The following is a 27,996-nucleotide window of genomic DNA, read 5'->3' as shown; positions in this document are numbered from 1 at the left end:
TTCACCGGTAGCTGCTGCATTTTCCACCCTAGGCTTATACTCGAGTCAATAAGTTTTCCCAGTTTTTTGTGGCAAAATTAGGGGGGTCGGCTTATACTCGGGTCGGCTTATACTCGAGTATATAAGGTACCTTTTTATAGGCCATCAGTTGAACCAGCTGACCTTTTTTCCACTAAGTGACAATATTGCTTTCTAGTTACTGATATATTTCAGCTGATTATGACTTCCCATGGCATTTTGCCCCTCTCTTTCTTCATGTATTCAATATTTTTTCCCTGTGTCATTTCTCAATATTAACCCCTTTCCGAATCCAGGCGTAATAATACGCACATGGCGGACTCCCTCTCTTTGATGTGGGCTCCGGCGCTGAGCCCACATCTTTCTTGCACATGTCAGCTGTTTTGAACAGCTGACATGTGCCTCTAACAGCCACGGGTGGAATCTCGATCCACCCGCAGCTGTTAACCCGTTAAATGCCGCAGTCAATCTCTGACAGCAGCATTTAATTTGGGATTCTGAGAAGCACGCCGGAAACCCCGATCATCGGTAACACTGTCACGTGATCGAGGGTCACCGATGGGTTGCCATAACAATCAGAAGTCTCCAGCAGACCTCTATGGTTGTCATAGCCGGATTGCTATGAGCGCCGCCCGGTGGTCGGCGCTCATAGTAAGTTAGCATTTCTGCTACATAGAGGCGGTCTGACAACTGCAGCTTCTAGTCTCCCGTGGAGACTATTGAAGCATGCAAAAAGTAAAAAAAATATATATATATATAATATTTAAAAAATTTAAAAAATATAAAAATTCAAATCACCCCCCTTTCACCCCATTGAAAATAAAATAAAAAAAATCAAATATAAATATATTTGGTATCCCGGAGTTCAGAATCGCCCAATCAATATAAAAAAAAATTAACTTGATCGCGAAATGGCGTAATGAGGAATAAAGTCAAAACGCCAGAATTACGTTTTTTTTAGTCACCGTTAGATTGGAACGAAATGCAATAACAGGAGATCAAAAGATCGTATCTACACCAAAATGGTATCACTAAAAAGTCAACTTGGCACGTAAAAAATAAGCCTCACCCAGCCCCAAATTACGAAAAATGAAGACACTACAGGCCTCAAAATATGGCGCTTTTTTTTTTTGTACCAAAGTTTGGAGTTTGTTTTTTACCACTTTAATAAAAAACCTGTTTGGTGTCTATGAATTCGTAATGACCTCCTGGAGAATCATAAAGGCAGGTCAGTTTTAGCATTTAGTTAACAAAGAAAAACAAAAAAAACAACTGTGGAATTGCACTTTTTTTTATTTCACCATACTCAGATTTTTTTTCCTGTTTTTCCAGTATATGATATGTTAAAAATCAATGGTGTGGCTTAAAAATACAACTTGTCCCACAAAAAAAAGCTCTCACATGGCCATTTCGACAAAAAAATAGAAAAGTTATGGCTCTGGGAAGAAGGGGAGGAAAAAAAAAGAAAACGCAAAAACGGAAAACAGTACGGAAGTTAAACATCAGCTAATTTATGGACATCTATGGTTTGGTTTGTTTGCTGTGCTTGATTGGATGGGTGGTTACCAACATCTGGTGAGATTTTCATGTCAATAGCACCTTTAGAAATATATTTACTTTGAAAATCAGTGATGTGTTCAATACCTATTTCAACCGCTCTATGTACTCCCCTACTGTACAGATGCCTATCCTCCATTCGGATGTCTCCCCTTATCGGACCCCTGGCTTCCTCTTCAGGCAGAACAGTCATGTGACAGCCGTAGCTTTGGCTTTCCTTCCAGTGCTCCATCACACTGTTTAATGGCCACTGCTGGGTACTGCAACCCAACTCCAATTATTTTAACAGTATGACAGAGTGTTGTGTTTTTTTCAACACACAGTTTACATCCAATCTCTGCTGTAACTGCAAACTGTTGATCATAGGGAGTGCTGGGTTTCAGAGCTCTACTGATCTGGTATCGATGACCTCTATCAGGTCATCAACATCAAAGTGATCAAAGTGGTGGTAAACCCATTTAACTTTAAAACCCATGAAAAAAACGTTGACTTGAGCACTGTCAAAATCATGATTAAGAGCAGTGTTTCACAACTCCAGTTCTCCAGAGCCACTAACAGGTCATGTTTCCAGTATGCCTTTTTTTATTGCACAGATAACAGTAAGGAAATCCTGAAAACCTCATCAGTTGCTGATTCTTGAGGACTGGAGTTGAGGAACATGGACTAAGAGCCTGGTATTGGTTCAACATGCTCCCTGGACTATATGTGAAATATATAAATAGTCACTTCAATTATTGATCTTTGGTAGAAGAAAAAATAAATAAATTAAAAACGCATATTATTGTAATATCTACCACAGCAAAAGAAGAAATATGTTTTCTGTAGAAATGTTTTACTCACTGCATAATCTGTTCCAAAGTAACTGTTGACTTTCTCTGTATTTAAGTTCAAAACCAGATTTATCACAAAGAGTTCTTCTGTTTCTTTCATCCAAATCAGTTCAGCACGAACCATTCCAATGTCATCGCTGTATCTTATTTGGAAGCTCTGCCCCATAAAGTCATAACGTATTTCCGGAGATTTCTTTTCATATAGCTGAACTGGGGCACTACAACACCAAAATGGAGCTTCTAATTCATCTAGAACGGTTACATCCATCAAGAAGCAGTTCTATGAAATAAAAGAAACGGCCATTAGTAGCCAACATACCTCGTAGATAGAGAGAACATTCCAATTTTCTCATCCATTGCAAGAGATGAGCAGACCGGAAGAGCCGCAAGTATATACAACAGGAATATGCAAGGATAGTTTAACTGTACAATCAAATTAACAAAGTGACACTCACCACTGGTGCATTATTTTGTGCCTTTTTTAATCCAAGATCAAATGGGAATGCAGAGTGAAGAGACAGACTGGGCTACTGCTGTTTCGCATCTAATTATGCTTCATCTGGACCTCTTAAGAGTAATTAGCTGTAGCCCATTCTGCTTCTTCACTAGACATGAGCGAATATCGTTGGATGCCTCCTTATTCAGCTAGCTAATAGAGCTTACCGAATAGCTGTAGCAGTAACCCGGATATCTGGATTGCTCCCAATAACCAGGTGTCCGGCTCCGCAGCTGCAGGTGTCGCGGCTGTGTGACGGTTACAACACATGCATGGAGTGCCTGTGTGTTGTGACTGTCACACAGCCAAGCCATGACACATGCAGCTGTGGAAGCCGAACACCTGATTATTATTATTTATTTATATAGCACCATTGATTCCATGTTGCTGTATGTTAGGTGTCGAGTTCCCGCAGCTGCACAGGGGGAATCTTGAACCACCTCCGCTGCGGTCTCCCATTCTTCTCCAGCTGCAGTGGAGCCTGCTCAGCGGAGACGTCGGTCCCAGCGTCTGGCTCAGGCAGATACTCTGCGCTTGGTTACTGCTGCCCTTTCAGGCTCAGCCATTGTAGCCAGTACAGGTCAGCGGCGAGCAGGCGCTTCTGGGACTAAGTCCTGCTTTTCTCCTTCTGAGCATGCCCAAGGGAAGACCTCTTATTGGAGGTCGGGGGTCACATGCTCAGGTCCTGTAGCAGCTCCTACTGGTCCACTAGGAAGGTCCTGAAGAAGCTGCAACTATAAAGGTTTGCATGGCCGCATGGCCATAGGCTAGTATCATTTGTTTATGGCTAATGCCACTGGATGCTCTACCACTCTGGTTACATGTGGTGTGTCTAGATCTGGGACTGTACACTCAGGCAGGCAGCTAGCGTCAGTGGGGGCAATTAGCCGCTTGGCTTAGCATCTGTTTCCTTCATGTGTGCGGTTAGCACAGAAGAGTTCCAGAGAAAGCACAATCCTAGTTAGGGTATTACTCTCTGAGTATCTTGCGACTCTGTGAAGCAACAGAGCTTGCTACTATTTCACACGGGGTGAAGTCAAACCCACGTGTGAGTTCAACGTCCATCCGCCATTACATAGCAGCAGGTACCATCTCTGCACGGTGGACCCCAGGCTGCGAACGCACCTCGTATCTATCCCTTTATTTGGTGCGTTCCGCTAGCTATAACACTGTACATGAGGAGGGGTTACATAAAAATTACAGATATCACTTACAATAAGCAAACTAACAATTACAGACTGATAAAGGGCGAGGACCCTGCCCTTGCGGGCTTACATTCAACAGGATGGTGGAGGAGACAATAGTTTGAGGGTTGCAGGAGCTCCGGTGTTGGTGAGGCGGTAGCTTCAGTAATGGTGAGGAGGCAGCGTGGTCAGTGCAGGCTGTAGGCTTTCCTGAAGATGTGGTTTTTCAGGTTCCGTCTGAAGGATCCAAATGTGGTTGACAGTTGGACGTGTTAGGGCAAAGAATTCCAGAGGATGGGGGATATTCGGGAGAAGAAGTCTTGGAGGCGGTTGGGTGAGGAGCGAATAAGTGTGGAGGAGAGAAGGAGGTCTTGGGAGGACCGGAGATTACGTGAGGGAAGATATCGGGAGATTAGTTCAGCGATATATGGAGGAGACAGGTTATGGATGGCTTTGTAGGTCAGTATTCGTAATTTAAACTGGATACGCTGAGGGAATGGGAGCCAGTGAAGAGATTTGCAGAGGGGGAAGTGGAGGAGTAGTGAAGAGAGAGATGAATTAATCGGGCAGCAGAGTTAAGGATGGACTGGAGAGGTGCAAGGGTGTTAGCAGGGAGGCTACAGAAAAGGATGTTGCAGTAGTCAAGGTGGGAGATGATGAGGGCACGCACAAGTATTTTAGTAGATTGACGGTTGAGGAAAGGACGGATTCTGGAGATATTTTTGAGCTGGAGGCGACAGGAAGTGGAAAGAGCCTGGATGTGCGGTTTGAAGAACAGGGTAGAGTCAAGGGTTACTCTGAGGCAGCGGACTTCCGGTACGGGGGAAAGTGTGATGTCGTTAATTGCGATAGATAGGTCAGGTTATCGGGAGCGCTCCAGGTATTCAGGTTCCCGCTGCAGCTTCTTCTATTAGCGCTATAGCTTGCCGAACAAGGAGGAAGCCAACAATGTTAGCTCATCTCTAGTTTTCACACTCTATTTCCATATGACCTTGGGTTAAAAAAGCACAAAATAATCCGCTATTTTTGAGTTCCACTTATTTTTCTTTTCTTCTCGTAATATTGCTCGTTTCTTAACTACCTACCATGGACCCATTCAGAAGGAATTAGAAGTGTGAGCAGCTAAATTGCCATGCCCTAAGTTGTATAATGTAAGACATGATAGCAGAATACTTATAGATTTTCCTGGCAGAAGATTTGCTGCATATTAAAATAACAGCATTATGGATATAATTTTATGAAAGCTCATCAAAATCCAGTACTAGACCTTGACCTGCAGTGAAGATTAGAAGTTCGCAGAATGTCCACATATGCCATGAATACAAAAACAACACAACAGATATATTCCATATGATTGTTTTCATATCTGGTAGCATTTTGCTTTAGGTGTTGCTTCTGTCTGCCTTACAATGGCTCATCAGAATCTCCTTTCACATCTTGATACGTAAAGGTAATGAACTCCACTGTGCATGAAAAGAATGTCAACCAAGAAAGCCATATGGTTGCATGTGATGAAAAAAATCTAAGGATTTCTACCCCCAAGCCTTTTTACTGAGGGTTCGCAAAACTAACTAAATATAGATGAAATTTTATCTATATTCCTTGATCATATTATGTATCTCTGTTGAAATTCTATTTACCTGTATGCTTCCACTTAATGTCAATGTCTTCCACAAAAAGTCAACTCTTCCTGAAACAGGGGCATGTGTTGTACTGTTCGTCAGTCCTATGGCTGTCATTCGCAAACTGCCATTCTTGATATATTCTATAAAACAGAAATATAAAGCAAGTGATCACATGCAGAGATTATTAATTACATTAGATACCATGACTCTTTGCTCAGACACTCATATTTAAGTCACATGTTGTCCATTTCCTTGTGATCCTCCTTGAGATGGTTCTACTCCTTCAGTGGAGTCCAGCTGATAGGACTTGATTTGGAAAGGCACACATCTGTCTATATAAGACCTCACAGCTCACAGTGCATGTCAGACCAAATGAGAATCATGAGGTCAAAGGAACTGGCCAAGGAGCTGAGACAGAATTGTGGCAAGGCACAGATCTGGCCAAGGTTACAACAGAATTTCTGCAGTACTCAAGGTTCCTAAGAGCACAGATGCCTCCATAATCCTTAAATGGAATAAGTATGGGACCCCCAGAAGTCTTCCTAGACCTGGTCATCCAGCCAAACTGAGCAATCGTGGGAGAAGAGTCTTGGTGAGAGAGGTAAAGAAGAACCCCAAGATCACTGTGGCTGAGCTCCAGAGATGCAGTAGGGAGATGGGAGAAAGTTCCACAAACTCAACTATCACTGCAGCCCTCCACCAGATGGGCCTTTATGGCAGGGTGGCCCGATGGAAGCCTCTCCTCAGTGCAAGGTATATGAAAGCCCGCATGGATTTTGCTAAAAAACACATGAAGGACTCCCAGACTATGAGAAATAAGATTCTCTTGTCTGATGAGACGAAGATAGACACAGTATCACAGTATATTCCTAAAGTTATATTACTCCCTATGTGAGCGCTTTCTCTAATCTTAAGATATATTGTATGAGCCCCTATGTGGGGCTGCAGTGCGCATGCGCGCCTCACCTCCCATTGTTCGCACTGGACTGTTTGGCATATTGATGTCTTCCGAGCATGCAAGGGAGCCTCTGAAGCAATTTGTGCTCCCACGCAGAACGTGCTTGATAGCTGGGCGGTCATCGGCATGACGCGGGCGTTGTGGTGCGCATGCGCCGCAACTGCAGCACCACTGGGGGAGTAGCGGTTACATGGATCACCATGTGACTCATTACTATAGCTACAAAAGGTCCTGTTGGTGTTCCATGTATCCACAGCTGCCTCTTGAGAAAGCAAGGAAAAATCCACACGAAACGCACTTTGGGGTTGGAACCACCCAGTTTTCGTGCGCTGCACTTTATTCCTTCATTGGGTAAGATGTGTTTTACTCACTTTTTACAGAATAATTGAGTTCTTAATACAGCGTTTTTGGTCAGTTAATATATATGATTGGTCATTGTGACCCATTTAACTCTTAGGCCATGTTCACACTTTGCGGTTTTTACCGCGGAACTGCCGCGATTTTGATGCTGCGGGTCCGCAGCAGTTTCCATTGCGTTTACATTTACATGTAAACCCTATGGAAACCGCAAACCGCTGTGCACATGCTGCGGGAAAAACCGCGCAGAAACGCAGCGGTTTACAACCCGCAGCATGTCACTTCTTTGTGCAGAATCGCTCTGATTCTGCACCCATAGGAATGCATTGAACCGCTTACTTCCACGCATGGGGCTGTGCCCACATTGCGGGAAGTAAGCGGATAATGTGCGGGTGGTACCCGGGGTGGAGGAGAGGAGACTCTACTCCAGGCCCTGGGAATCATATTTGTGTGTAAAAAAAAAGAATTAAAATAAAAAATCATGTTATACTCACCTCTCAGCGCTGCATGCGGCCGGCCGGTCAGAGTTGCTGTGCGAACAGGACATGCGGTGACGTCGCGGTCACATGACCGTGACGTCGCGGTCACATGACCGTGACGTCACGAAGGGTCCTTCTCGCACATCATCTTTGGAACCGGACCGCCGGGTGCAGCGCCGAGGACATCGGGACGTCAGAGGGTGAGTATATAAACTTTTTTTTTTATTTTAACATTACTATTGATGCTGCATATTGCTGCATATGCAGCATCAATAGTATAGGCGGAAACCCGCAGCGGAAACCGCGGAACAAACCGCGATAAATCTGCAGGGATAACCGCAGCAGTTTTGCCATGCAGATTTATCAAATCCGCTGCGGGAGAACCCGCAGAGGTCACCCGCAAAGTGTGAACATGGCCTTAGCATTGCTGTGATGGTTATATGCTGACCTACGCTGTAGTTGCCCTGCATTTATATTAAGTTACCAACGCTCAGTCATCTTGTGGGTATCACCCTGTTGGATATAGTCAATCCACTGTTCATGTTGTCTGTCTGTCCTTTTTTCAACGGTTTTTACAAATGTTTTTGTGACTTTCTGTTTAATAAAAAATACAAGATTTTTAAACCAATACTTTGCATTTTTCTCCTTTTCTAAAATGTTCTATATTGGAGTGGTTCTTTAAATCAGACCAGATAGCACCCGACTGATGCATGGTCTCATTGACCATTATGATACTGAGTTTTTTTGTTTCTTATACTCACCTGCTGCCGTCTTCACCTTTTATCACTGCTGCTCCAGTTGATGTCCAGCAGTTTGCGATCTGCTGGATTGCTCCAGCATTTCATGGAGCAAGACGGAGGGCAATACAAGTCTATGAGAGCATAATTTCGGTACTCAGACTTGCATTGAGATCTTGTGACGTAGCTTCTGACTTCTGGCTAGTCAGACGTTGTGGTCACAAGATGGTGCAGTGGGACCGGACAGGCGCTGAGAAAAGGTGAAGACTGTGGACGGCAAGTAGTAGATCGAGGGTAGGGGCCTTACATTTAGAAGCACAACTCCAGCGCTGAAAAACAAACAAACAAACAAACAACAAAAACGCTGGAGTGGTGCTTTAACTGAGTTAGGGTAATGGACAACATCCTTAATGATCATTTTAAATATACATTTGTATGATGGGCCGCTCTGAAATAGATAATATTTAAACCACCGTACAGCTAAACACGCAGAAAAAGGAACCAATATATTTTGACAACCTTATAACAAGATGTTCTATAGACTAGAAATAGGATTTCTCTAATTTCATATCTCCAGTGGCATCAATACATGTAAAGAGATATTCGCAATGTGGAAATATTTCATTATGTACTTTTGATTTACTTCTTGGCCTCTAGCCAAAATTACTATATTGGCAGCAAATGCGTGACCATCTGCTATTAACACTTTATTAATATCAAGTTCAACACAATATTCCCTGCACAACGTAATTTAAACAAAATTGTGACTGAGATATACCGTGGGTGAAATAAGTATTGAACACGTCACCAATTTTCTAAGTTAGCAGATTTCTAAACATGCTATTGACATGAAATCACCAGATGCCAGTAACAACCCATCCAATAAACACAGGCAAAGGACATCCTCACCAAGCTTCTCAATGGGTGAGGAGAGGTAAATGGTTCCTCCTGATGGGAAATGCGGAAAGTCTGAGCCCATCAGTGGTCCAAATTAGAGGGTCCTTTGTCCAGAGTGCCTGATTCAGCTAAATTTCGCTTGTCAGGCAAAAGTGTAGTCAAAGCAAACATTACATCTCTTACCATTTACCGTATTTTGCTCACTTATATAGTGCCATTAATTCCATAACACTTGAAGGTAATCGGTCACCACACTTGACCTATCTAAACTATTAATATGAGCATACAAGTTATAGAATTCTGAAAAAAGTCCTACCTGTGCGCCACATATCAGATGTCTTGTTGATAAATTGTCTTTTATCACTTAATGTAAATTACCTCTTCCAGGCTAATGGGAAGGATGTTGTCTGGAACAGGACATCTGATATGAGGCATACAGGAAGGACTTTTTCTTCAGAATTCTATAACCTGTATGCTCATATTAATATTTTAGATGATTAAAGATTCCCTTTAATATAATCATCACTGTCCTCATGGGGGCTCACAATCTAAATTCCAGATCAATATGTCTTTGGAGTGTTGGAGAAAATCGCAGTACAATAAAAAAAGAAAACCCACACAAACACGGGGAGAACATACAAACTCCTTGCAAATATTGTCCTTGGTGGGATTTGAACCCAACAGTGCTACCCACTGAGCCACCATGCTGCCAATGATTCTTTGCACAGGTCATAAAAAGAGCATTTCTTAAAAGATCAGTAAAACGTATCTTCTTAGAAAGGCTTAATGCATACTAAATGAATGTTTATTTTAATCGTAACTAGATCAGCATTTTAATATTATACGCATTCACTTTTCCTATGATAACAGTAATAAATTCTTTGAATTAACCAACATTTACTGAAAATAATTAAAGCATAAAGACATTAAAATTTGCTGTGATACAATGAATGACTAAGCCTGCAAGTCACTTTTCATTTTCTAATAAAACAGTGTAAAAGCAGTCGGAGGTCTAGCATTTCTTCACAACAGAGTTGTCTGAGTCATTTAAACAAGATGCCGCTCACATTGTATAGTTAATCACATCTCTGCACATAATGCATTAAAACAAGCTAATTCCAAGCAATCCGAACCCCCCCACATCTACACACTACAGAAAACAACAACATGAGACAGCAAGAGCTGTTAGTTTGTGGAGTTATAAAACAGGAACCCATCTTTAGAATTTATAAAACAAAGCATTGCATTCACTAAAAAAAATGACAATTAACAAATGTTTCAGCTGATAGATTTTCTCCAATCTAGCCTAATGTTAAAGTAAACTTTCAATCTTGAGGGGGTGTTTGTTTAAAAAAAAAAAAAAACGGTGGGTGTCACACAAGACGTTTTATATTTTGGACAAACAAAAACTCTTTATTTTGTCTCATCCAACCCTAAAACTTTATCCCAGATTTTCGCGTGATCACTCTGATGCTTTCTGGAACACTCCACTCTGTGACATCAGAGAGATAGTTGGTCTCTCTGTGTATCTTGCCCAGGCAGAACCGGGGTGGTATGATGCAGGGTTCACTTATTTACTAATCCGGTAGTGGGATATCGAGAACCGTGGATTTTAAGAATTTTACATTTATCAATGTGTGCAACTGATTAGTTGATTAAAAACATTGTGCAAGGTACTGTAGGAAAAATTTAAATAGCAGATTATAAGGGTAGAAGAACATTCAAAGTTACCCCAACGCACTTTGTTACATTTAGGGCAATGTCTGAGAGGGTGGTGCCTGGCACATGGAGTCTATCTTCAGTGGTCCTGGAATCCCATTTCATGTATCACTCCTCAGGCCCTGCTTTTTAAGCTTGACTCAGACTGTTTTTAGATGGGGTTCCACTTGCAACTGCAATGTGAGAAACTCACGCGAGTCTCTCATCCCAATACCTGGCACTGCCGCCAGCTCTTGGGACCGGAGTGTATTTCTATGCAGCTGAACACTCCGGTCCGAACCGCTGGTGGCAGTACCGGGAATTGAGGCGAGAGACTCGCGCGAGTTTCTCGTATTGAAGTTGCAACAAGTGGGACACCGGCCTAAAGGATGAAACTGCAGGCGTCGCTCAGAAAACAGTGTAATGACCTGTCAACAGTAGCGGTGCACCATCAAAGTCAAGAATGGGTCACACAACAAATATTTCCCTAAAAGGTTGTGAGCTTACTGAAGAGATACTAAAAGGAGGAAGGAAAAATTACTTTCCAAACCTATATTATACAACGGTCTTTATTAAAATGTGCCAGTAAGCAATAGGTTATGCGTTTGATTTTCCAAAGCCTTAGAAGAAAATCTATCACCAGGTTTTTGCTATGTTAGCAGAGAAGAGCATGATGAAGGGCATGAGACCCTGATTCCAGCAATATGTTACTTGCTGGGTTGCATAATGTCATTTTAGGTCTAGCAGTGCTCAGATACGGAGCTCTGTATAACCCCGCCTACACCAAGGATTGGTAGCTTTCTGGGACACTAAACATTGACAAAAAGCTGACAATCAGTGATGGGAGTGGGATTATACAGAGCAGTTGACTAGGAGGCATGAGACACCTAGTCCTGTGGTGATAATCTCCTGCTGATAAAACACTGATTTTATTGAAACAGCAACACACAACATTTGAAATGATACATACCAGGATTCAGGATCCTAGCCCCTACATCATGCAGTTGTCAGATTACATAGCAAAAACCTGCTGACGGTTTGCCTTTAATGGCCAAGATTGTAAAATATATAATCCCATATGTAGGCAACAAAGTGTTTACTGACAAATATAAGACTGCTAGCCAACGGGGGCATTCAAAGTTTAATGCACAACTCCCACTTAAATTATCATTTTATATTCCAAATATTCTTCATAGCTTAGTGCTTGAAATGTGTACATCTCAAGGATGAGAGAGTTGGAGGATTTGTAGGGCAGCTGTCAAGGTTAACCAAAAAGCAGACACCAGCAATCTATGAAAGAGAAATACAATCTTTTGCTTGATATTCAGTCCAAGCTTTGTTGGCAGTAAGCCTCAGCAATAAAGCCATATATTGAATATTATGAAATGGCTGCAAGGGTAAATCTGCACAGCTTACAAAAGTATTTTTCTTCAAAGTCTAAATAGAAAACTACATTAATGCCCAATTTCATTGCACTAGTGAAACCATTTGGAAGGAAATTTAATTTGAAGATCTTGATGTGTAACGTGTGTCAACCTTTAACCACCTTTCTGTGTGGATTCATTTGATAATACTTTATTATTTTTATAGAAGCTTAAAAAGAGAATCTGTCAGCAGGATTTCACCACAAAAACTATTTATATACTCACGTAAACCTTTCAAAAACAAATCCAGCAACATGGTTACATGTCTGGTCCGTTCCTTCATTACTGAGAATTGATCTGCAAAGTAGGCTAAAGAGCTATGGTAGATCTGAAGCCTCCTTTACTCCAGCTCTATTCACCACCACACAAATTGTACAACAACTTTTGGGTTCCATTTTCTCCTGTTACCCTTGGTAAAATAAGACAAATTGGAGCTGAAATAAACTTTGTGTGAAAAAAAGTTAAATGTTCATTTTTATTTAAACATTCAAAAAATTCCTGTGAAACACCTGAAGGGTTAATAAACTTCTTGAATGTGGTTTTGAGCACCTTGAGGGGTGCAGTTTTTAGAATGGTGTCACACTTGGGTATTTTCTATCACATAGACCCCTCAAAATGACTTCAAATGAGATGTGGTCCCTAAAAAAAAATGGTGTTGTAAAAATGAGAAATTGCTGTTTAACTTTTAACCCTTATAACTCCCCAACAAAAAAAAATTTTGGTTCCAAAATTGTGCTGATGTAAAGTAGACATGTAGGAAATGTTACTTATTAAGTATTTTGCGTGACATATCTCTGCGATTTAAGGGCATAAAAATTCAAAGTTGGAAAATTGCGAAATTTTCTAAATTCACAAATTTCACAAATAAACGGAAGTTATATCAAATAAATGTTACCACTATCATGAAGTACAATATGTCACGAGAAAACAAAGTCAGAATCGCCAAGATCAGTTGAAGCGTTCCAGAGTTATAACCTCATAAAGGGACAGTGGTCAGAATTGTAAAAATTGGCCCGGTCATTAACGTGCAAACCACCCTCGGGGCTTAAGGGGTTAAATAAATACAGAAAATTAAATAAATTCTGTAAAAAGCAAATCAAGGCAGCAAAAATTGAGACAGAGAGACTCATTGCCAGAGAGAGTAAAAATAATCCCAAAATATTTTTTAACTACATAAATAGTAAGAAACTAAAAAATGATAGTGTTGGCCCCCTTAACCCCTTCACCCCCAAGGGTGGTTTGCACGTTAATGACCGGGCCAATTTTTACAATTCTGACCACTGTCCCTTTATGAGGTTATAACTCTGGAACGCTTCAACGGATCTTGGCGATTCTGACATTGTTTTCTCGTGACATATTGTACTTCATGATAGTGGTAAAATTTCTTCGATATAACTTGCGTTTATTTGTGAAAAAAACGAATATTTGGCGAAAATTTTGAAAATTTCGCAATTTTCCAACTTTGAATTTTTATGCCCTTAAATCACAGACATATGTCATGCAAAATACTTAATAAGTAACATTTCCCACATGTCTACTTTACATCAGCACAATTTTGGAACCAAAATTTTTTTGGGTGACGGAGTTATAAGGGTTAAAAGTTGACCAGCAATTTCTCATTTTTACAACACCATTTTTTTTTAGGGACCACATCTCATTTGAAGTCATTTTGAGGGGTCTATATGATAGAAAATACCCAAGTGTGACACCATTCTAAAAACTGCACCCCTCAAGGTACTCAAAACCACTTTCAAGAAGTTTATTAACCCTTCAGGTGTTTCACAGGAATTTTTGGAATGTTTAAATAAAATTAAACATTTAACTTTTTTTCACTCAAAATTTGTTTCAGCTCCAATTTGTTTTATTTTACCAAGGGTAACAGGAGAAAATAGACCCCAAAATTTGTTGTACAATTCGTCCTGAGTACGCTGATACCCCATATGTGGGTGTAAACCATTGTTTGGGCGCAGGGCAGAGCTCGGAAGGAAAGGAGCGCCATTTGACTTTTCAATGCAAAATTGACTGGAATTGAGATGGGACGCCATGTTGCATTTGGAGAGCCCCTGATGTGCGTAAACATTGAAACCCCCCACAAGTGACACCATTTTGGAAAGTAGACCCCCTAAGGATCTTATCTAGATGTGTGTTGAGCACTTTGACCCAACAAGTGCTTCACAGAAGTTTATAATGCAGAGCCGTAAAAATAAAAATCATATTTTTTCACAAAAATGATCTTTTCGCCCCCATTTTTTTATTTCCCCAAGGGTAAGAGAAGAAATTAGACCACAAAAGTTGTTGTGCAATTTGTCCTGAGTACGACGATACCCCATATGTGGGGATAAACCACTGTTTGGGCACATAGCAGAGCTCGGAAGGGAAGGAGCGCTATTTTACTTTTCAATGCAAAATTGACTGGAATTAAGATGGGATGCCATGTTGCGTTTGGAGAGCCCCTGATGTGCCTAAACATTAAAAACCCCCACAAGTGACACCATTTTGGAAAGTAGACCCCTTAAGGAACTTATCTAGATGTGTGTTGAGCACTTTGACCCAACAAGTGCTTCACAGAAGTTTATAATGCAGAGCCGTAAAAATAAAAATCATATTTTTTCACAAAAATGATCTTTTCGCCCCCATTTTTTTATTTCCCCAAGGGTAAGAGAAGAAATTAGACCACAAAAGTTGTTGAGCAATTTGTCCTGAGTACGACGATACCCCATATGTGGGGGTAAACCACTGTTTGGGCGCATAGCAGAGCTCGGAAGGGAAGGAGCGCTATTTTACTTTTCAATGCAAAATTGACTGGAATTAAGATGGGATGCCATGTTGCGTTTGGAGAGCCCCTGATGTGCCTAAACATTAAAAACCCCCACAAGTGACACCATTTTGGAAAGTAGACCCCCTAAGGAACTTATCTAGATGTGTTTTGATAGCTTTGAACCCCCAAGTGTTTCACTACAGGTTATAACGCAGAGCCGTGAAAATAAAAATTCCTTTTTTTTTTTCACAAAAATGATTTTTAGCCCCCAGTTTTGTATTTTCACAAGGGTATCAGGATAAATTGGACCCCAAACTTTGTTGTTCAATTTGTCCTGAGTACGCTGATACCCCATATGTGGGGGGAACCACTGTTTGGGCGCATGACAGAGCTCGGAAGGGAAGGAGCGCCATTTGGAATGCAGACTTAAATGGATTGGTCTGCAGGCGTCACGTTGCATTTGCAGAGCCCCTGATGTACCCAAACAGTACAAACCCCCCACAATTGACCCCATATTGGAAACTAGACCCCCCCAAGGAACTTATCTAGATGTGTTGTGAGAACTTTGAACCCCCAAGTGTTTCACTACAGTTTATAACGCAGAGCCGTGAAAATAAAAATTCCTTTTTTTTTCACAAAAATGATTTTTTAGCCCCCAGTTTTGTATTTTCACAAGGGTACCAGGATAAATTGGGCTCCAAAAGTTGTTGTCCAATTTGTCCTGAGTACGTTGATACCCCATATGTGGGGGGGAACCACTGTTTGGGTGCATGACAGAGCTCGGAAGGGAAGGAGCGTCATTTGGAATGCAGACTTAAATGGATTGGTCTGCAGGCGTCACGTTGCATTTGCAGAGCCCCTGATGTACCCAAACAGTACAAACCCCCCACAAGTGACCCCATATTGGAAACTAGACCCCCCAAGGAACTTATCTAGATGTGTTGTGAGAACTTTGAACCCCCAAGTGTTTCACTACAGTTTATAACGCAGAGCCGTGAAAATAAAAATTCTTTTTTTTTTCACAAAAATGATTTTTTAGCCCCCAGTTTTGTATTTTCACAAAGGTATCAGGATAAATTGGACCCCAAAAGTTGTTGATCAATTTGTCCTGAGTACGCTGATACCCCATATGTGGGGGGGAACCACTGTTTGGGCGCATGACAGAGCTCGGAAGGGAAGGAGCGCCATTTGGAATGCAGACTTAAATGGATTGGTCTGCAGGCGTCATGTTGCATTTGCAGAGCCCCTGATGTACCCAAACAGTACAAACCCCCCACAAGTGACCCCATATCGGAAACTAGACCCCCCAAGGAACTTATCTAGATGTGTTGTGAGAACTTTGAACCCCCAAGTGTTTCACTACAGTTTACAACGCAGAGCCGTGAAAATAAAAAATCTTTTTTTTCCCACAAAACTTATTTTTTGGCCCCCAGTTTTGTATTTTCCCAAGGGTAGCAGGAGAAATTGGACCCCAAAAGATGATGTCCAATTTGTCCTGAGTACGATGATACCCCATATGTTGGGGTAAACCCCTGTTTGGGCACACGGGAGAGCTCTGAAGGGAAGGAGCACTGTTTTCCTTTTTCAACGCAGAATTGGCTGGAATTCAGATCGGATGCCATGTCCCGTTTGGAGAGCCCCTGATGTGCCTAAACAGTGGAAACCCCCCAATTATAACTGAAACCCTAATCCAAACACATCCCTAACCCTAATCCCAACGGTAACCCTAACCACTCCTCTAACCCAGACACACCCAACCCTATTCCCAACCGTAAATGTAATCCAAACCCTAACCCTATCTTTAGCCCCAACCCTAACTGTAGCTCCAACCCTAGCCCCAACCCTAACCCTAACCCTAGCCCTAACCCTAGCAATAACCCTAGCCCTATCACTAGCCCTAACACTAGCCGTAACACTAGCCCTAACCCTAGCCCTAACCCTAGCCCTAACCCTATCCCCAACCCTAGCCCTAACCCTAGCCCTAACCCTAGCCCCAACCCTAGCCCTAACCCTAGTCCTAACCCTTGCCCTAACCCTAACCCTAGCCCTAACTCTAGTCCTAACTCTAGCCCTAACCCTAGCCCCAACCCTAGCCCTAACCCAAACCCTAGCCCTAACCCTTGCCCTAACTCTAGTCCTAACTCTAGCCCTAACCCTAACCCTAATGGGAAAATGGAAATAAATACATTTTTTAATTTTTTTATTTTTCCCTAACTAAGGGGGTGATGAAGGGGGGTTTGATTTACTTTTATAGCGGGTTTTTTAGCGGATTTTTATGATTGGCAGCTGTCACACACTGAAAGACGCTTTTCATTGCAAAAAATATTTTTTGCGTTACCACATTTTGAGAGCTGTAATTTTTCCATATTTGAGTCCACAGAGTCATGTGAGATCTTGTTTTTTTGCGGGACGCGTTGACGTTTTTATTGGTAACATTTTCGGACACGTGACATTTTTTGATCGCTTTTTATTCCGATTTTTGTGAGGCAGAGTGATCAAAAACCAGCTATTCATGAATTTCTTTTGGGGGAGGCGTTTATACCGTTCCGCGTTTGGTAAAATTGATAAAGCAGTTTTATTCGTCGGGTCAGTACGATTACAGCGATATCTCATTTATATCATTTTTTTATGTTTTGGCGCTTTTATACGATAAAAACTATTTTATAGAAAAAAATAATTATTTTGGTATCGCTTTATTCTCAGGACTATAACTTTTTTATTTTTTTGCTGATGATGCTGTATGGCGGCTCTTTTTTTGCGGGACAAGATGACGTTTTCAGTGGTACCATGGTTATTTATATCAGTCTTTTTGATCGCGTGTTATTCCACTTTTTGTTCGGCAGTATGGTAATAAAGCGTTGTTTTTTGCCTCGTTTTTTTTTTTTTTTTCTTACGGTGTTTACTGAAGGGGTTAACTAGTGGGGCAGTTTTATAGGTTGGGTCGTTACGGACGCGGCGATACTAAATATGTGTACTTTTATTGTTTTTTTTATTTTATTTAGCTAAAGAAATGTATTTATGGGAATAATTTTTTTTTTTTTTTTCTTTATTTAGGATATTTTTTTTATTTTTTTTTTACACACATGTGGGGAATTTTTTTTTTACTTTTTTACTTTGTCCCAGGGGGGGACATCACAGATCATTGATCTGGCAGTGTGCACAGCACTCTGCCAGATCTGTGATCTGCTGTGCTAGGCTGCAGGCTTACCAAGTGTCTGCTCTGAGCAGACACTCGGTAAGCCACCTCCCTCCCTGCAGGACCCGGATGCCGCGGCCATCTTGGATCCGGGACCTGCGGCGAGGAGGGAGGTAGGAGACCCTCAGAGCAACGCGATCACATCGCGTTGCTCCGGGGGTCTCAGGGAAGCCCGCAGGGAGCCCCCTCCCTGCGCGATGCTTCCCTATACCGCCGGTACACCGCGATCATGTTTGATCGCGGTGTGCCGGGGGTTAATGTGCCGGGGGCGGTCCGTGACCGCTCCTGGCACATAGTGCCGGATGTCAGCTGCGATATGCAGCTGACACCCGGCCGCGATCGGCCGCGCTCCCCCCGTGAGCGCGGCCGATCGGCTATGACGTACTATCCCGTCGAGGGTCAGATAGGCCCAGGTCACCTCGACGGGATAGTACGTCAAAGGTCACAGAGGGGTTAAAAATAGTCTGGGGGAAATGGTTGATGAGGATGAAGAAAAAGCCAATATGCTAAATGACTTTTTTTTCATCAGTATTTACACAAGAAAATCCCATGGCAGCCAATATGATCAGTGATAACAAAAATTCCCAATTGTTACCTGCTTAACCCAGCAGGAAGTACGGCGGCGTCTAAAAATCACTAAAATTGACAAATCTCCAAGCCCGGATGGGATACACCCCCGAGTACTGCAGGAATTAAGTACAGTCATTGATAGACCATTATTTTTAATCTTTAAAGAGTCCATAATAACAGGGTCTGTACCACAGGACTGGCGTATAGCAAATGTGGTGCCAATATTCAAAAAGGGGACAAAAACTGAACTCGGTAATTATAGGCCAGTAAGCTTAACCTCTACTGTGGGTAAAATCCTGGAGGGCATTCTAAGGGATGCTATAATGGAGTATCTGAGGAGGAATAACCTCATGACCCAATATCAACATGGGTTTACTAGGGACCGTTCATGTCAGACTAATTTGATCAGCTTCTATGAAGAGGTAAGTTCCGGACTGGACCAAGGGAATCCAGTAGATGTAGTGTATATGGACTTTTCAAAAGCTTTTGATACGGTGCCACACAAAAGGTTGATACATAAAATGAGAATAATGGGGATAGGGGAAAATATGTGTAAGTGGGTTGAGAGCTGGCTCAGGGATAGGAAACAAAGGGTGTTTATTCATGGAGCACACTCGGACTGGGTCGCGGTTAGCAGTGGGGTACCAGAGGGGTTAGTATTGGGCCCTCTTCTTTTTAACAGATTTATTAATGACCTTGTAGGGGACATTCAGAGTAGAATTTCAATATTTGAAGATGACACTAAACTCTGCAGGGTAATCAATACAGGGGAGGACAATTTTATATTACAGGATGATTTATGTAAACTAGAAGCTTGGGCTGATAAATGGCAAATGAGCTTTAATGGGGATAAATGTAAGGCCATGCACAGTAATAAGATGTATAACTATGTGCTTAATTCTAAAACTCTGGGCAAAACCGTCAATGAAAAAGACCTGGGTGTATGGGTGTATGACAAACTCATATTCAGTGGCCAGTGCCAGGCAGCTGCTACAAAGGCAAATAAAATAATGGGATGCATTAAAAGAGGCATAGATGCTCATGAGGAGAACATAATTTTACCTCTATACAAGTCACTAGTTCGACCACACTTAGAATACTGTGCACAGTTCTGGTCTCCGGTGTATAAGAAAGACGTAGCTGAACTGGAGCAGGTGCAGAGAAGAGCGACCAAGGTTATTAGAGGACTGGGGGGTCTGCAATACCAAGATAGGTTATTACACTTGAGGGTATTTAGTTTGGAAAAACGAAGACTAAGGGGTGATCTTATTTTAATGTAGAAATATATGAGCGGACAATACAAAGACCTTTCTGATGATCTTTTTAATCATAGACCTGAGACAGGGACAGGGGGGGCATCCTCTACGTCTGGAGGAAAGAAGGTTTAAAAGCATAATAACAGACGCAGATTCTTTACTGTAAGAGCAGTGAGACTATGGATCTCTCTGCCGTATGATGTTGTAATGAGTGATTCGTTACTTAAATTTAAGAGGGGACTGGATACCTTTCTGGAAAAGTATAATGTTACAGGGTATGTACACTAGATTCCTTCATAAGGCGTTGATCCAGGGAACTAGTCTGACTGCCGTATGTGGAGTCGGGAAGGAATTTTTTTCCCCCAATGTGGAGCTTACTCTTTGCCACATGGTTTTTTTTTGCCTTCCTCTGGATCAACATGTTAGGGCATGTTAGATTAGGCTATGGGTTGAACTAGATGGACTTCAAGTCTTCCTTCAACCTTAATAACTATGTAACTATGTCACAGGGATGCTGATGAGTGAGATGAATGATTATGATAGGTGGCTATGGTGACGTGTCTCGGCTTTCTGACTGTGCGAAGACTACCTAGCTGTGGGTGGTGTGGTGGGTGCACACAGAACGCCACATTAATTGATGGAATTACGGTCATGTGACTACCGCCTACCTGAACTTTATTGGAGAAATTGCGGTCACGTGACCGCTCATTGTAAAATATTTAAGGACCTGCGGACTACTTGGGTCTACCAACCCCCTGAGGAATAAACATCACAAATATGCAAAACGCGCATTGGGGCTCGTTTGCATTTTTCGCAACCTGACTGGGTCTACTTTATGATGGGTAAGACTGACCTCTTAATTTCAAAAGTGAATTGTGACAATCTGGGAAGGCATTTATTATGACCAAAGTGTTGATCATTTGAGACTAATGTGTTCTCCCTTTTGACATGTTATTTTACACTGAGAGCCTAGTCTTTCTTTTTAGGACTACTTAGAATATAGATGTGATACAGTATATATAACCATCTCATCTTACAATTGCATCATTTGGTAGACAGTGTGCTAGTGCTTATACTTCCTATCTCTGTGTTACCTTGTATGTGCATTAATAAAATACCAACTGTTTTTAGACGTTTATCTCATTGCTCGTCTTGTTTTAGGATCACAGAGTTCCAGGACTGCAGTGGTAACATGCTGCTACAATATGTGATCGCTGCAGCCAAATCGCTGTCCTCAGTAGTCTAGGGCACTGTACCATGGATTAGCGTTGAGGTCACATGTTGTTTAAGGTGGTTCAGGGTGCATGGGGGACCTGACAGGTTCCCTTTAAGGCTATGTGCCCACGTTGCAGAATAGAAGCAGAATTTTCCTCATCAAAACCACACACCCTTGGCAGGAAAAACGCATGTGGATTTTGACGCGTTTTGACGTCTTATTGAAGCGTTTTTCATGCGTTTTCCTAATACATGAATACATGTCTATGGCTGCGGAATCGACGCGATTCCGTAAAAATAATGAACATACGTTTTTTTTACCGCTATGCATTTCCGCTGCGGAAAAAAACGCAGCATGGGCACAACAATTGCGGAATGCAATTAAAATTAATGGGCTGCGTTTTGTTAGCGTTTAAGCGTTTCCACTGCATAAAAACGCAGCGGAAACGCTTAAAAAAACGCAACGTGGGCACATAGCCTAACTCTCAAAGAACTTCAGGCAGTATGTAATGGTAAGTAATGCTTAGTTTGTGGTTTTTGAAGAATTTCGTACCTCGGTCCTGTTTTACTTCTAGAAACATGCTTAATAAATCATGGTGCTTCAATTTTAATCTAAAGAAACAGTGCAAATACTTGGTCTTTATTCTTCAAAATCTAGTAACTCCAAGAACCTGCCCTATTTTTGCATACCAATTTTTGACCTTACTGATTTTTGGAAGGCGGCAAAGTTCCTGCCACTTTAACACCCGCAAGGTTGGCTTCTGACCAGTTCAACTAGAAAGGGGTTCCAAGTGGGTCCTATCCTTCCAAAGTTTTAGTAAGTTGCCATATTATATGAGAAAGACCTTCATTTTCCACCAGCTTACAGGGCCCCTAACACAAATACTGATTGCTAGGCATAAATTGTCTCCTTCGAGCCTACTGATAACACCCCTGAATTTTTCATGTTGGGCTTTGAGTAGGTGCTCTTTTCCTGTCCCTTTGTTCCCAAAGAACAACAAATCATTATGCCTGGCCCCTTGCGAAAACAGATTATTGGCTCCCGGCGAGCCTCATATATTTTCTAAAGTACCTTTTACTGTTAATTCTCTTAGCTGGGCAATCCCCAAATTGTCCTGGACTCATCCAGGGACAGGTATATTGGCTTCAGGGGATGCTTCCATATACTCCTTTCTAGCCAGTATAGTTTATGTAAATTCAAGTCCTTGAACACTTAAACTTGATCGGATATGGAACCATGGTCTGTGCGTATGTCGACATGGGACAAGGGATAGTGCTTGGCATCTCCAAGGATACAATTTACCTCCACCTGCTTCCACAGGGCCACCAAACTCACTCAGTCCAGAAGTCCCGCACTTGGCCACAGTGACCTAGCATTCTTGAGGTCCTCACCAGGATGAGGAACGACACTGCAGGCGAAGCAGGTGTTGCACCAGTGAAAAGGATTCCGTAGGGAGTTCTCCAAGGCCACATATCTTTCCACAAGGTTATCGGCAATCTGGGGATCTCCTTAGGCAATCCAGCTTTGCACGGATTTTGGTAATGAGTGGATAAATCGTTCTACCACCACTCTTTCCACCATCTGTTCTAAAGAGCAGGACTCATGCTGCAGCCATTTTTTCCCCCATCTGTAACAGGTTCAACATATGGAAAGGGTGAGGTTTGTCCCTTTGATAGTGCAAGAGGTGCATCCATTGTGCGCAGACTACCAGAGTGGCCCACAGACAGTCCATAATATCCGCCTTTAGCTTGTAGTCCTTGGCATCCTGCAGAGCAAGGTTGTATTACGCTTTTGTCGATTCCACGTAAGGTATGGATCTAGAACCTCTACCCATTGGTCTGGGGGCAGTTTCTATCTGTCTGCAACTGTCTCAAACATGTCAGGAAAGCCTCAACGTTATCCTGCAGAGGATCTGTAAGGCATTGCTTACCGTTCGTCTCACCCAGATGCCTTCACTTTGGCAGGTGATGCCATTTCTATGGCATGGACAGTTTCAGCCATGAGAGCAATCTGCTGCTGATGCTGAATAACTGTATATAACTGTTAATAGCTGTAACTGCTGCAGAGCCTGCTGCTGCAGAAGCTGCAGCTTTAACTCCTGCTGCTGTTGATACTGCTGGATTAAGAGTTTGCTGGTTCCATGTTAGGTCTGTTGCTACTGTTGCCTCACCTGGATTATTTGCTTGACAAGCTCTTCCATGCTTTCAGTTTGTTTTCAATGCTGTAGCTGCCTTTGCCAAGGACACTCAATCTTCACACTGCATTTACCTATGCTCTCTGGGACTTTATGCCCACATTCTTCACCAATCGTAAGGATTCATGCTCTCAGGTAGGCATTAGAACTTAGTGTTAACACAATTCTATTTTGCTCCAAACACATGCAGTTTTTTTTACTTTCTGCAAGTTTCACAGAACAGAAACAAGCTCAAACATAAATCCCTAGCACTGTCCACGCACCAACTAAACAGAACAGACCTTGGCTACTCTACCACTAGGCTGAGCTAGTCCCGGTTTGATCAAACAAAACCCTTCTCAGAGAGGGATTCTGGCTTGTCTCTCCCTTTAGCTCTAAGACACATCCAATTTGGCCAGATTCCCTGAGCTGACTGACTAAGAACATCTAGCCTAGTTATATGCAGGGCCAGTCAGGTCATCTAATTAGAACCTGTAGAGCTAGGACTTAACTTAACCCTAGCCTAACTGGCTTTGCTACACTACATAAGGGCCAAATAGAAAGAATCTTTGTTGCATAGGCTGAAGAAAATACAACTATTATATATTTAGCAGGTTGACTTTATCTTGCCAAGTTTGTCTCAGTCTCCTGAAAGTCTGCATGCAGTTCTATTCATGCACTAAATGAGATACATATATGATGCAGTCATTTTTAGATTAGATTTATGTGTGGTCATGAAGGGCACAAACCAGGGGCATACTGCCCACAGCAGAAGACCAAAGCAGTTGCTATGGGTCATGTGACCTGGGGCTGAACAGCACCCCCACCCTTCCGCTGAATATTTCGATTTCAATTGCCGGTATATCTGCAGCCTTAGGATGCAGATTCCATTGAATACAATAATGTAAAAAGGGAAATTACCAGGCTCCCTCTTCCACTATTAAAGGGAACCAGTCATCAGGTTTTCCGGTGAAACTACAATCACCACCAACTTTAATCCCTACTTTACAACAGTCTAGCAAGCTGTATATAAGTCCCCAACCTCCCTTGCATAACCCTAAAAATACTTTTAAAAAAAGCTCTTAAATGAGTGAGAACCCATTCCCCTTCAACCCTTTAAAAAAAAAAAAATGAAAATAAAAATTGCCATTAGTGAAAGTTAAAGGAGCTGGTGAAATGGTCCATCGCCTTAATGGATCAAACCATTTCATATATGTCTAGTTGTTTTATTTTTTAAAGGGAATCTTTCACCAGGTTTTTGATACACAAACAGAGAGTAGCATGATGTATGGGTAGAGATACCCAGCGATGTTTACTGCTTGCTGTAGTTTTGACGTGCCGTCTCTTACAACAACACTTATTAATTAGCTTTCTAACATTCCCTCTGTTCTGCAAGGATAACATTTCTCATGTCTTCCTGTGTGATGCAGTGTCACACAAGTAATAAGTGCAATTACAAGTTGGATGGAAGTGGTGAAAATCTAGCTGGGAATGCAGACTCGAAAATCTCATGGGCTTATTTAACTGGTGTACACTCAACTATGTTCCTCCGTAACAGTAGATCAATAGAATAAGATTAATTCCATGTTCTTGCTTAGTCTTTTTTGGCTATAAACATATTACATTGCACTTTGTGAAATTGAATGTAAGACCTTATATATATTTTAGCTTCCTCATGCTAAAGCACTTACGGTATATTAAATATCTTTGCATTTTACACTATAATATAATTGTCACCAGCAATCTTCTGGTTTCTTCACATTGTCTAATCTCACAACACTTTTTTTCTCTGTTGTTTGATACTACCCTGATCATTAATTCATAACCACATTAGTTTTGTTATCTAAAAAAGGTCAAGAAAAAAAAAATATCAACTCTTTGTTAAGTATGTCTGTGGTTAACACATGTAGAACTTTTTCTAAATTATGATGAGAAATGTAAAATTCTACCTGTAGTGTAATAACCATTTCATTTTGTCTTAGAAAAACCACACATAAAAAGAGAGTATACAGACATTACAGCACGAGATCACAGCGGATTCTTTCTATGAGGTAAACCATGTTTTTAAACAGGTATGGAGACATTTCACCTCACACAAAGAATCATGCTGTCCTGTCTGTATACTCTTTTGTTTTCTCCCCTGCCCAGGAGATGTGGTATGATAAGACCCTGTTCCTGCATGGTCACACAGCACAAAGCATGGGAGTCACGGGGTTACCACAACAGAGGAGCCAGAAAACCACAGCATCTGATTGCTCCTACTCCTGTGCTGAAAAGAAGCACTTCACCTTCTTTTTAAATGGCGTTTATTTATTTTGGCAGAACAGGGGAGAATCGGCCATGTTGGGAGCTCTGGGAGTCTGAGCTCTCAGCTGAGCTCGGATAGCCACTCCTGTTCCCTATATAGTCTGGATCCTGACTGAAACACATCGTCAGAGCTAGCTTATGCTGCATGGATTGTAGGACAGGAGTTTTGATGCTTATATGAGGAGTTTGAAGGAGTTCTGTGACTGGTGCGTGGGTTTGAAAGTTATTATCTAGGAAAATAGTGGATTATATCCGCGCTGCCAGACAATTCAGAATACAAAATATGGTTAAAGGATGATGGTGGTTTATTCTACGCATTTCGAAGTCATCATGACTTCTTCTTCAGGAAATACCACAAAGACAGTCGGGTTTGAAAGTGTGAAAATTCCCTTCCCTCCTCTTATTTTGTTTGTTTCCCCATCCTCCACTCCCCAATGCATTCCTCTGTTATATGTGAGTGAATATTTGTATGCCTGGTATTTTCCGTTACTCTTTGTTCGTGTTGCCTTATTCGTCGGGTTGGTGTACTGCGGTGCACAACAGCTCCCCTCCCCTGGGTGGGGGAAGGGAACAGATGCAGGGCTGATTCAGGAGATAAGGCAAGGCTGGTTGCCCCAGCATCTTCACCTTCAGGAAATCGGGCGAGCTAGGACATCCCCTAATGGTAGGGACAGGGAAGGAGCCTCTGGTCCGGGGTCACCTAACAGCTTAAATATGTACCCATTGTCACTACTCAGATCTCAGCAGAGGAACATTTTTTTTTTTTTTTTTTTTAAACACAACCAATTGTGGAACTTATTACTGTTCAAACACTTATTGATTAAAATGTACTTTGTGTGCTTAAACAGATTTTCCCATGAACAAACAGCTCTGTTTTCGCACCTTATGCAGACTTTAGAGCAGTATTTTGACTGATCAGTGGGGGGTCTCAGGACCACTCCCAAACAGCGGCACTTGTCATCATGCACTGGGGAATTCTAAGTTAAAGGGAGCCTACTCTGTACTTGGAACATATTGGACGTAAAGGTATATATAATATAACCAATTTACGTGCTATTCTTGGTGTGCGCACCGGGCTATGTTAATATAACACATGCAAATGTGTGTATGTATCCATATATATGGTGCTGCTTTCACCTGTGATTTTCTGTGCACATAATTGATTGGTTAGCTTTATTATTGTTATACAGTCTCTGATTATAGATCAATTTGGTGCACGATCATATTTGTGTGTAGGTGCATATATATATATATATATATATATATATATATATATATACATATATATATATATATATATATATATATATATATATATTGTGATTTGCACTTTTTTGCTTTCCTTTTTGCACATAATTTTTCTATATTTTTTTTATATATACACATATCTGCCTTCTTACACAAACTTTTTTTTATTTTTATTGTATTATTCTTTACAATGTATAACTCACCCCTTGCACATGCACTTCAGGTTGCGAATATATGATTACATAATTTATACAAATCACTTTGGTCATATATACACAGCTTACGGTATCTTATGTAGATGGTTTTTATGTACATGTAATATATGCACACACCTCTGCATAGGTATATATATATATATATATATATATATATATATATATATATATATATATATATATATATATATATATATTTATTATCAGATGTTTGTATAACATTCTTTCTCCTCTTGTCCATTTTTTATATTTTTTAATTATTTCTGTAATATTTCCAAGTACGTGCACAGTTAGTGGTATGTTTTGCCAAATACAATAAAGGTGTATTTTATACTATACATATATATTGTGGTGATTTTTCTTTATCTATTTTAATTATTTATTTGATTTTTCCATAAGACTGTATTTTTTGTTTAGTATAATCCTGAGTGGTTAGCCACTCTTTTTCTTCTCTGGTAGCCTCCTGATTCCCTTTTACTTTTGAGTAAAATATTTTGAGTTACATATACAGTACATATATATACAGTATATACTATTACCGTAATTGGGAAATAGGGTTGCTATCATATATTTCAATGATTGGAGAAACAGAATTGACTGCTCTTTGCTAGACCCCACCCATACAGGGGACTTTAGATATTGCTGGGGTTCTCAGCGACAGGAACCCCAGCGATCACACATTTATCATCTATCCTGTGGATAGTCTCTGTTTATCCCCACAAATATTCTCCCTAAGAAAATATTGAATTTTCTAAAGTAAAAAAAAAACCTTTGCACGCTTTTGTGTAACATTTTAG

At 41.3% G+C, this 27,996-nt stretch overlaps 1 protein-coding gene across 3 annotated transcripts in view; it reads right to left on the bottom strand.

Annotated features, from left to right (window-relative positions):
* The window catches only part of FBXO15 (F-box protein 15), a 162,218-nt gene that overhangs the window by 24,171 nt on the left and 110,051 nt on the right, over positions 1-27,996 (bottom strand). For all 3 annotated transcript variants that reach the window (XM_077270099.1, XM_077270097.1, XM_077270098.1), the window contains exons 10-11: positions 5,726-5,850; positions 2,416-2,685 (exon numbers count right to left, since the gene is read on the bottom strand). In XM_077270099.1, coding sequence (XP_077126214.1) covers positions 2,416-2,685; positions 5,726-5,850 — 395 coding nt within the window. The remainder of the gene's footprint in view (positions 1-2,415; positions 2,686-5,725; positions 5,851-27,996) is intronic.

The sequence above is a fragment of the Ranitomeya variabilis genome, chromosome 6, assembly GCF_051348905.1.
Source record: "Ranitomeya variabilis isolate aRanVar5 chromosome 6, aRanVar5.hap1, whole genome shotgun sequence".
Taxonomy (NCBI): Eukaryota; Metazoa; Chordata; class Amphibia; order Anura; family Dendrobatidae; genus Ranitomeya; species Ranitomeya variabilis.
The sequence above is the reverse complement of the archived record's forward strand: the minus strand, read 5'-3'. Positions and strand labels throughout refer to the sequence as shown.